Source organism: Ziziphus jujuba, chromosome 12, assembly GCF_031755915.1.
Source record: "Ziziphus jujuba cultivar Dongzao chromosome 12, ASM3175591v1".
NCBI lineage: Eukaryota > Viridiplantae > Streptophyta > Magnoliopsida > Rosales > Rhamnaceae > Ziziphus > Ziziphus jujuba.
The window spans coordinates 16,749,466-16,761,608 of NC_083390.1; the positions used below are offsets into that span (position 1 = coordinate 16,749,466).

The 12,143-nt window shown below is 34.1% G+C and overlaps 1 protein-coding gene and 1 long non-coding RNA gene across 2 annotated transcripts; one reads left to right on the top strand and one right to left on the bottom strand.

The window, feature by feature from the left end:
* Positions 1-692: 692 nt before the first annotated feature.
* LOC107429126 (UDP-glycosyltransferase 89A2) lies at positions 693-2,542 on the bottom strand. The gene has a single exon (XM_016039774.4). The coding sequence runs from the start codon at positions 2,257-2,259 to the stop codon at positions 832-834; it is 1,428 nt and encodes a 475-aa protein (XP_015895260.3). The 5' UTR covers positions 2,260-2,542; the 3' UTR covers positions 693-831.
* Positions 2,543-8,208: 5,666 nt separating this feature from the next.
* On the top strand, positions 8,209-10,819 carry LOC132800288 (uncharacterized). The gene is made up of 2 exons (XR_009635289.1): positions 8,209-9,556; positions 10,609-10,819. It is a non-coding gene; the product is annotated as an uncharacterized LOC132800288 (long non-coding RNA).
* Positions 10,820-12,143: the final 1,324 nt, after the last annotated feature.

The window sequence follows — 12,143 nt, forward strand, 5'->3', positions numbered from 1 at the left end:
TGGGGTTTTGCTTTTTCGTTTTAATTATTTATCTTTTTAACCTTTGAACTTTTGTTCTTATTCACAATGAAGATGGAGATAGATGAAATATTCATGGAAAAAAATGAATGTCATAAGGGAGCCTCATGGAACAAAAACTTTTTATACCTAATTTTTAGGTGATAATACGATGTAACAAACCGTTTATTATTGAATATATAATTAAATTTATGTAGGATTTATATGTTTTATTTTATTGTCATATGATATCATTTATGATTAATGACAAAATATAGTTATTGAATAAGATTAGAGGTGTCGATCATTACATTGGATTAGCAAACGAAGGCATGCATGTAGCTAATCAGAAGGTTCAATTAGATAAAGTCAGATGTTGCCTTGTATGTTAATTGTAAGTCGATGATTAAGGTGTCATTTGGAAATATAGTCTCTTTTTTGTTTCATGTTTTTCATTTTTGTTTATTTTTATTTTTGGTTTGGACATTCAAAAAATGCTTGGAAGTTTCTAAAATTCTTGCATCACTATTTCAACAAATTGTCTACCATTATAATTCATTTTCCTTTATTAGTTTTTACTTTAAAAAAATAAAATAATAAATTAGCTGCAAACTAATTAATATTCAATTGCTAAAACATCAAATAGAACATAATATTTAATAAATCGCCTATTATTGTTCTATTACGGATGGTCCTGAATAAGAAGATTTTCATTCAATGGGATAATAGAATAATATAATTATATTTTACATATATGATGCAGTTCAATGAATTCTCTTTATATAAACATTTATTGCTAAGCAGAAGCATATTTTTCACGTCAATCTAAGCACCTTAATTTAAAAGTAGGCGCAATTCTTTGACGAGCTGATCCAAATCCCTGCATGAGCTCTCAGTGTCACTTACCGCTTCAAAAGCCTGATCCCTCATCTCTCTGACTTTCACTCTGTGTGGGTTATCCACGTTACACATTGACTCATCAATCACCTTTCCCAACTCAGCCGAGTCAGGCACTCCATCATCGCCTTCGCAGACCTTTAACGCAACACCCATTTCGTCCACCAGAAGCTTAGAATTCAGATAATGATCAGCCTCCATTGGCCAAGTGAATATCATCACTCCAGCTGCTATCCCTTCCATTAATGAGTTCCAACCCGAATAACTCAGAAACCCCCAAACCGCTCTGTGTTTCAGTATCATCAGCTGCGGAACCCATGACCTCACCACCAGTCCTTTCCCTTGGATTCTTTCTTCGAACCCGTCCGGAACGACGCCGTATCCTTCTTCCATTTCTCGTTCCGTAACACCAGTTTTTACAACCCATATAAACCTAGTCCTGCTCTGCTCGAGTGCCGAAGCCAAAGCTTCCATTTGTTTTCTCTTCAACAATTTCTGACTCCCGAAACAAACGTAAAGCACGGATCCATCAGCACACCCTTCAAGCCAGCTTAAAACATCACCGCCGCAGCCATGGAAATTGTTATCCGGTATCCCCCGTTCCAAACTTTGAGGTAAAGTAAACAAGTTCAATGGCCCCACACCGAAGCTTCGATGGTGTCCCGTTCTCATTCTCAAATGGTCTAAAAATTCGCCTTCCAAAAAATCAAAGCTATTAAAAACAAGTCCCCAACTTGAACCATTTGCTATGAAACCATGTCTAACCATCCTCGAATCGGGATCGGATTCGTCGAACAACCGGATTATAGAAGGCATATGCTCCTGCTTGAAAGAAGGTGATTTCGGGAGCTCATGGAACTCGACGACCGGTAAAGAGCGAACTGTCTTTATATTGCGCCAGCAGTAGTCAAACAATGAGGCTATGGCAACCCGGTTGGAGAAGAAACAGATTCGCGGAATCTTAATCTGATCGGCGAGTTTCTGAGTCCAGCCGAGGAAGAAATCGGAGATGATGGCCACAGGAGGGTTGGTGTGGGAGTTGAACCACTCTACGATGGGGTCGTGGAGCTTGGACAAGGCGTTGACCATGGCGATGTTTCCACACACTCCGATTTCCCTGATGTTCTCTAACCCGGGAGGTAGTTTGGGGTGGGGAGGAAGCGGAAGGACTAAGGTTTCGATGGTTGGGTGGACGGTGAGAAGTGGGTGGAGAGCTGGAAGGTTCTTGGGGGTGACCAAGATGGTTATGGCTATGTTGCGGAGAGAGAGTTGGTGGGTGAGATCGAGGAGTACGAGAGAGTGGCCTTGAGCTGGATATGGAAATACAAGAACATGTGGTCGGCTTCCGCCGGCGGTGATTGACATTGTTGCCGGTGTCGACGACTTAAAAAATAGAGAGGAAAGTAAAAAAAGGTTTGGATCTCTGATCTCTGGTGTTAAGAGTGGGGGGTGTGGACATGGCTTTATGTGTTTATTAATTATTAATTAGAAATAATTTTGGTTCTTTGGAAGTAAGCTAAGGATTTTGCAGGAAGGATATTGAAATAAAATCATGTCTATTTTATTAGATTTTGCACAAAAGTATATCAGAAATGAAACATTATTTTATTTCTCTGTATGTAAGGGGGAAAAAATGATCTTTTGCCACTGTCACAATTATTAAAGAATTCATATCTCACTATCTAAAAATATTAATTTTTTCAAATTAAATTTTTAAATAAAAAACAAATGATACGTAATTAAATAAACAAATGATACGTAATTAAATATAATTAATGAATAAGAATCATTTTAGTCAATGATTTCACTTAGTAATCATCTCATAACATTATTGGTGTCATTTCAAGGGGGGGAAAAAAAAAGAACATTATTGGTGTTATTATAGTATTATAACATACTAGTTTGTTCATGTAGATATGCTTTATGTTCAAGTGGGAGTATATGTATGTTAACCATGGAAAGCTCTACATAGGGTCCGGTGCCGCCCTCAATTATTTTTGCCCCATTTTGATTTTTGTATAATTTTTGTTTATTAAAATATTATCTAACTAATATATAGATAGAGTGGGTCTACAATAAGGACCGACCAAATGGCTACAATCCGGACTAAAACTGTGAAACAAATGGGAGCCCTTGGATTTTCAGCATTGGCATGAATGGTCCAAATCCATACTTTATCACGTGTGAATTTTTGCCAATTCAGCCATTCCCACTTGCATCAGGTTCCATTCCCACTCGCATCATCTAGAACCAGCTTTGCGAAAATTCCAAATCGCAATAGCTCTCACACCAGCTCTCGCACCAGCTTTGCCAAATCGCACCAGCTCTGCCAAGCAATTTTACAAATGAGTTCGATGAGGATGATGAAGTATATTATGATAGTGACTCAACAATCCCCCTGGGTTCATTACCCATTGATCGAATAGCAAAGAAGCTCAATGAGGATTAATATAAGTTTTGTTTACATGTCCTTTATTTTTTCCTTTGTTTTTTTTTTTTTTTTTATTGGATAGAAATTCAAACTTGTAAATTTTTTTTGGAGAAAGCTAGTCAATTTTCCAAAATAGCTTATAAATTGTTTAAAAATAAAAATAATAATAATAAGTGGTGAATGGAATTAGTTGCAGAGGAATTTATGTTTTCCTTTCCAAAATTTCTTCATCGGATGAATTAGCTGTAAATCTTTATTTTTTAGATAGTGGGGTTGAAACGGTGGAGAAAACTTTCAGATTTAACCTAATCCCTAGCTAGAAGCAGTAGAGAATCAGTGACAGGGTTGGCTGGTGGAAGCAGGTCTGGCCGATGATAGCAAGTCTTGCCGGTGGAAGCAGTGAAGAGTGGTTGGAATGGTGGGGAACGGCTGGAGATGGCAATGGCTTAACGTCGGTTGAATGGTGGAAATGTGGAAGCAGAGGAAGCAGAGGAAAAGAGAAGAGGAGAAGAGAAGAGAAAGGGAGATTTCGGGTAAAAATTCACAAGTGATGAAGTATGGATCTGGATTGTTCATGCCAATGCTGAAAATCCAAGGGCTCCCATTTGCTTCACGTTTTTGGTCCGAATTGTAGCCATCTGGTCAATCCTTATTGTAGACCCACTCTATATATATATATATATATATATATAATGGGACGCTCTACGTACGGTTCAGTGCCCCCTAATTTTTTTTCCCTACTTTTTGATTTTATTAATAATTTTTGTTTATTAAAATAATATCTAACTAAAATACATATATATATTCACTCTCAATTCACTAACACATACTATTACCCCAAAAAAAAAAAATTCACTACCAAAAAAAAAAAAAATTCCCTCTTAGAGAAACTTCTTGCTCAAAAATGAAAACTGTTTCCTTTAGTTTTCTTTTTTCTTTCTGCTCAAACTCTTGCCAAGGCATCATGTGCCCCACAGTAGTGTGTACTTTGAGCTTATACATATGTAAATCCAAGTTAAAGAACATTTGGAAATCTAATATCTCACTAATATAGAAAATATTATGTTTTACCGTTAATAAATTAATTAAAAAATAAAATAAAAAAACAGCGACTTTGTTACGAGTTGTTGTCAGGGGGACCTTAAGCTGTAGTTATGCTGGTACAGAAATGTTACTACCACCATTTAGGGACTAATCTATATTATTATTCTAAAGTTTTGATTCTGTTGGATAAAGAAAATTGAAATATATATATATGTATATATATATATATATATGTATTTTCTGGATTGATTGGGAAATTAAATAAGAGTTAGAGGAATCAAGTGCATTTCCGTGTGGATCACGCATACAGCATTAATGTTAAGTTCACACATTTAGCATTACTATACAACAATTCTTCTTTTGAAATATAAAATATTTTAAATTAGCTAATAGCTTTAGTTATTTATACTCGGGCGTAATGCACAAGCACAGATAAGTACATATAACTATGTTTACAATTTTCTTTTTTTTCTTTTTTTAAAGAAAGATAGCACCTAAATATTCATATTTCAGCAATCATTTACACAAAACAATAAAAATGAAATTTTAAGAATCTATTAGGCAGTAATTTAAGAACCTATCAGCCAATGGTCTTTTAAAACAATTTGATGACAATGAAAATAATGAAATTACATATGATGCATGTTCAATATGATATATATTGTTTTTAACACTTATTTTCATGTAGTTGTATATATGCTTTATAATGTGTAAAAGTTCAGACCTTTTTGTTTTGAAAAATTGGAGACTAGTCCTTTTTGTCATCAAATCAGTCGCTTGATTAGCTTCCCGTGGTACAAAATCTACGTCTCTTGATGCATCCTTTATAAACAAACTTGTATATCGGCGACTAATATTGGTAGAATCCAAGGTAATTAGTGATTCTGCTTATAAGCTCCTTTGAATCTTCTTCTAAAATAACATTAGTTCAGCCATTTTACACTACACAAATACAAGAATAAACGAGAGCCAAACATTCTGCCTTATGATAAAAATTAAAAGATAATAAAAAAAAGATAAAAAAAAAAATCCAAAATTGACATATTGTATAATGTAAGAAACATATATAACATCTGTATATTTATAAAGTTTTTCATAGGCAAGTGCTGAACAATATAATAATGTTTAAATATATCTTCTCAACAATTGAAAAGTGTTCACTTCTGAGCTAAAAAATAAATAATGAAATTCAGTAAACCATGTCTTAAAAAAAAAAACCTAAACGTAAGTAACCAAGAAGAATGTTGCCCTAATCATATGCTGTTGGTAAATGACAAAAAAGTATTAATAATAAAATAAAAATTACAAAACAAAGCAAATACTACAAGGTATCTTACTTTTTTCATGTTTTTGAGCTTATATGATTTGTATAACTATTTTGTATACAATTCTAGTTTATGGTGGAGTATGAGTTAGAGATTTGAAGGAAAAATGAGTGCATGTTTAGTGTACATGATGATTATTCCAAATAAAATAAGAATAATTATTCGTGAAAATCAAAAATCAAAAAATGTATAATCATTCCTATTTATATGTTTAGTAAAAAATATTGAATTGGAATCTTAAGTTTTAGCCTTTACAAATATTTGTTATCCAAAATGTTCAAATTTAGTAAAAACTAATTAAAAGTTAAATTTCATATTTTTAGTATGTTAATAATCACTCTAAATTTAAACTTATCAAAATATATTAAGAATATTTTAAAATTTATCTAGATTAAAATATAGAAATGGGAATTATTAAGTTTTTAAATAAAATTATTATTACTTCAAATGGATATATATAATTTTATAGAATAATTATTTTTAAATTTAAAAATATACCAAATATAAGAAAAACTTAATCTATGGATAGATATTTTATTCCTGCATATATTTCATATACCAAATGTGCCTTGAGGTGTATAAAGAAGTTATTAAAAGATTTAATTATTAAATTTCTCTAGAAGTAATTTTAAATATAAATAAAAATGTAAATTTATAATGGGACTTTATAATGTCCATTTGATAATGCAACTATAAATTCTTTTATTATTATGTTAGTTTGATCATGTTAGAACAAATGGTGCATTGCATGTGGATAAAAAAAAAATGGAAAAAAATTATTAGTGCCGTTAATTTATTCCTTTTTGTTTCTCTATAAATTGAACGAATATATGAGATGTAAATAATTTAGTTGTAAAATATTTTTTCACAACATAATAATTTGCATTTTTAGCTTATACATGTAGATCCAAGTGAGAGAACATTTGGAAATCCAATATCCCACTAAAATTAAAATGTAATATTTTTAAGTCTTCAAGAATAAATCACACGTTGGTATTGAAAGCCAATTAAACATACAATTATAAACCTCTTAAATTGAGCTGTAGTTTCTTGACTTTACCACTTGATTATTCCTGCCGAAGCACTAAGCTATAGTTATGCTAGTACAGTCACAGTGCTACCACCATTTAGGGACTAATCATTTTACATATATATATATATATTCATTTAGGGACTAATCTAAGGATGCTATAATTAGACCACATGAATTTGCTATCCGATATGTTCACGCATCAAGCAATCACATATAACAACTTCATAGAATATTTATCCTACTTTGGAGATTTTGTTGTTCTATTAAATGTCACAATTTGGTAGAACTTAAAATTGAAGAAAACTTTTGAGGTTTTCAGGAAAAAGAAATATATAAAGTCAACTCATAGTATAAAACGCTCAGTTTTGCACCTGTACATTCAATTATAAAATAGTTTCCTCTACAAGCTTGGAAAATAAATAATTGTTATCATTAAGTGAGTGCTTAACCTTGATTGGCATAAGAATATTTACAAGGTTAATTATATTTTAGTGCTCAGTAATTAAAGTTATATTTTTTATCTTCAAATATATTAAAAGGTTTCAATTTATTTTATTTTTACTCATTTGGATTTTTAATAAATAGCAATTAATAGTTCGAGGATATTAAATGGTTACTCGTTTTGAAAATAGAAGCTATAAATTGTATACAACTTAAAACTAGAAAGTTTAAATTGTAACAAAATATATTTTAATATTGGTTAAATATAATAGGACCTTTAATCAGCATTAACCAAAAACTAATTGGATTAAAATGAAATAAATGAAACCTTAGAGTCAAAATTGAACATTTTAAATTTGAAAATTAAAAATGCAACTTTTCTAAATTATATGGTAGTAACCGTAACTAACCAAATTAATAACATTTTATTTTCTTTTTCTTTTTTTATTTTTGACTTTGGTAGATGAAAAAGGTTGGAAATAGAAGTTATAAATTGTAACAAATTAAAATTAGAAAGTTCAAATTGCAACAAATTTTATTTTAGTATTAGTTAAATATGATAGAACCGTTACTAACCATTGGCCAAAAAAACCAAAAAAAAAAAAAAAATTCTAATTGAATCAAAATGATTTAAATGAAACTTGAGAGTCAAACTTGAAAAATTTTAAATTTAAAAGTTAAAATGCAGCTTTTCTAAATCACATGGTATTATACGTATCCTATATTAATATTACCTTTTTCTACCAATTAGACCAAAATAAAATAAAAGAAACTTGAGAGTCAAAATTAGAACATTTTAAATTTTAAAGTTAAAAATGCAACTTTTCTAAATTACATGATGCTAAACATAACTAATCCATATTAATATTTCATTTTTCCTTTTTTTTTTTTGTGAATAAAAAAGGTTGCAACAAATTTTATTTTAATATTGGTTGAATATAATAGAACCATTAATCACCATTAGCCAAATAAATAAAAAACAATTGGACCAAAATTAAATAAAATAAAACTTGAGAATTAAAATTGAAACATTTTAAATTTGAAAGTTAAAAATGTAACTTTTCTAAATTACATGGTGTAACACCCCGTCCCGAACCATGTCGGAAATTTTTGCACGTTGACCGAGGTTGACCGTTGACCATTGACCAAGGGGGTCAATAGTTGACTTTTTGACTCGGTGGGAATTTCGAGTTGACCAGGGTACCGTGGCGAAGTGCACAATGCCCCGAGTTCGTAGACTGGTAGCACGTCGAAAACGGAGCTACAATTTGAAAGTTATGGGCGAAACAAGTTGCGGTCCAAACTGTCCAAGGAGTGCCGGAGTTGACTTTTTGTTTTTGGGAAAATGAGCTTTGACTCGTGCATGGTTTTGAAGTGCCCGTCGATACGAGTTCACAAACTAGGGGCACGCTTAAAACGGACATCCGGTTAAAAAGTTATGGACGTTTGAAGTTTACCGGACACCATATTATTTTAATGTTTTTGGGTCGGTGAACAGTGAAACGCCACATGTCAGCTTCTGATTGGTCCATGTGGCATGAACAGTGTCACACAGGGGTTTTTATTTGTTAAAACTCTCGGGGAAGAGAGAGAAAGAGAGAGAGAGAGAGACCGCCGGCCGCCGGAGTTTTTCCACTGTTTCGGCCGAGTTACTGTACATGCGCTGCCAGAAAGTTTCCCCTCCTCATTTCCGGCAAAACCTCCAAGTTTCAAGGCGAACAGCCGCCGGACGCGCCCGGATCGGACCTCCGAAAATCGGCGGCGACTTTTTTCCCTCCATCGCCGGCCACCGCAAATCGACCCACTTCCGGCCAGTTTCCGGCCACACGCGCCGTACACCCTTGATCCTCTCCTCAAGTCCAGCCGACCCACCAAAAATCAAGGCCATCGGACCACCGATGCGCCGGGATCGGAGCGTTTTCCTGCGAGGGGCCGGAAATCTTCAAACGGTGATTTCTCCGCCGTCCAGCCTCCGTTTTGTTCACCGCTGGTCCCGTTGGGTTGCTCTCCTCACGATCTACAAGTCTGCAAAATTTCACGACCAACGGCCACCGCACGCGCCGCCGCCGGCGACGGTTGCCGGTGACCGCGGCGGCTCTCCGGAAAGTACTGTTCCGGCGCGTACCCAGTTTTCCGGCCAGCTCCAGTCAACTGTGTTCGACCTCCTGAACCCGAATCCGGCATCCGTTTTCGCCAATTCGTGACGGTTTGGGAGAATTGCGGAGCCGAAACCCGAAAAGCTTTCCGGCGAGATTCCGACCCCATCGGGTCCGATCACTGGAAAGTAAGACCGAATTCGTGATCCTCATCACGCGAGCTTCGATTCGGTGCGCGTAAGAGTGACGGAGTTGATCCCGAGGAGGATCTTAGTTGATTTGCGTGCTCCAGGTGAGTGACCCACCTTCAAAAATTATTTTGGGCAATTAATTATATTTAATTGGTATTTAAATTATGCTCATGTGGTGTGGTTTAATTATGGTTTTATTGTGGTTTAATTTATTTATTATGCATGAGCAAGGTGTATTTTGGTAGTATTTGTATGTGGTTTTAAATTTGATTTTCCGGGCATGATTGGGTTAAATATTTTATGAAAATATTTGGTTAAATTTATAAATTATGCCCGTGGTATTTTTTTTTGTTGCATCTCGTACTTCGAGAAAATTGTGGTTTGTTGGTTATCGCTGTTTCGTACCGGGTTATTAAATTAAAATATGTGGGATGGTGTTTTGTGAAAATTTGGTATACTTCCCACGGTGGTTTTTGGAAAACGGTACGGTTGGTTACTCATGTTTATTTTTAGATGCACTCATACAGTATTGGTGTTCTGGTGTATGGTGTATGGACACGTGGTTTAGCACGCGGTTATTATGTGGTTTAGCGTGCGGTTATTACTTCACCCGTGAGTTGCCATTGGACCGTGGGCAGGCAAGGTTATTGTTGTGCACAGCCGCCCCCCTCCTTGGCTGGGTGATGGTTTTAGCAGCGGTACTGTCGGGACGCCGAAGTGACCGTTGCAGGTTTCTCTCTTTAACCCCCCGCCAGTCGGTGCTCAGGACGCTGGGTATTGGAGGGCATCACCCGTATATGGTGTGGTGCGTCGGTGTAAATTGCAAATAATGTTTTAAACCCCAAAGGTGTTCTAAAATTATTTATTATAATTTATTGCAGTTTATTTATATTTGGGGTATTTATTTGTTTATTTGTTGTTTATTAATTTGTTTGGTTCCTTGGTTTTTGGGAAGTACGTACAAGGTTTTGTGAAAATGTTTTAAAAGGGGAACTTTTCCAACTGAGAGAATTGTAAGGGTTTTGAAAGAAATTATTATTTTCCAATTAATTATTATCTATCTACTGTATTACCGTGGTATTATATTGTATAGTAGATAGAGTCACTCACTGAGATGGTTAGCATCTCACACTCTTAAATTCCGTTCCCCTAGGTCCAGGTTGGAGACGTTGATTGTTCGGGGCGAGCCCAACGTCTCAGTTCGTTGCCGAAGGTTCAAGCAGTTTTTCTTCCCATTTTCCTCTTGAACTTGTATTGTTTCTTTATCCGTCATTTTATAAATTTCACGTTTATCTGTATAATGCTCTGTATCCTGTATTGGACGTGTAGTTGTTTTTAATGCACCGGGTTGCTGCTGTTGTTTTGTTTTGAAGTGCTGCAATTTGTGGAATCAATTTGTAGTTTGTGGGAGGAATAAGGGGATGTTTTTAGAAGTGTGTTTTCAGTGCAGGTAATTTGTGGTAAGTAAATCCCTTAGGGGAGGCTCTGCCGGATTTTCCGTTGGAGGGTCCGGTAGGGTTTCCCTGGGATCAGGGCTTGTCTAGGATTCCGGGGAAGGAATTCTGGACGGGTCCTGACACATGGTACTAAACGTAACTAACCCATATTAATATTACATTTTCCTTTTTCTTTTTTTAAAAAAATTTGTGAATAAAAAAGGTTGGAGGGTTAGAGTTGGCATATCCTTGCAATCCCGAGTAGTGGATCTATTCACATCGACACCGTCAATTTATGTATGTTTTAAGTAAGTTTTACAAATATGACTGCCTTTTCAATCCAAACGCTAAGGAAATTCAAACTTTTATCTTCTTGATCAAAATCAAAGCTCTTGACTAACCTATCTGTTCACCTGACTTACTATTAACTTTTCTTATCGGGAATTTATATGATCAAAATATCAATCAAATAATGGCAAAAAGACAGTTTAGATGCCTAAAAGGAATATATGGACAGGGATCCTCCAACCTTTTCATGAATATATAATATTCCCCTCCGCTTCAAACGAATTTATGTAACCAAAACATCAATCAAGTAATGGTAAAAAGACAGTTTAAGTGCCTAAAAGGAATATATGGATAGAGATCCTCTATATATCTTTTTCATGAATATAATATTCCCCTCAACTTCAAATGAAAATACAATCAAATTTGAGAAGAAAACTTGATTTCGTCTTAAATCTTATATTACATATTCAACACCTTACTATTTACATATATGAAAGAATCTATTGAGTATTAGATTGTCATGAACAACATTTTAAAATGACAGAAATTAAGAAAGATATTGGATCACTGTTTTTTTTAAAAAAAAACATAATATTTAATTTTAAAAATAAAAATTATTCTTTTTGGTTATTTTGTTTGTCAAAAATAATATATTTAGTATTATAAAAGTTATATCAATTAGATGATTTTTTTTAATAAATCATCTCCCTTGAGGAGAAGTGATTTCTATGAATCATTCATAAAGTATATAAGTTTTTAAAATCTGGAAATACAAAGATACTTCTTGCTTTTCTTATTTATTTATTTGTTTATTTATTATTATTTGTTTTTATATATTTAGACTCCAACAATACTGGCTTTGTACACAAATCTCTTGCTAGACGCACACCTGCCTCTTTCTTGGCAACCGCCGCCATGCTGTTCAACTATTTCTCCTCTCAAGCCACACAAAAGAAGCCGTTTT

Bases quoted from the DNA above. Each gene is read 5' to 3' on its own strand.
- LOC107429126 (XM_016039774.4), bottom strand. From the start codon at position 2,259: ATGTCAATCACCGCCGGCGGAAGCCGACCACATGTTCTTGTATTTCCA.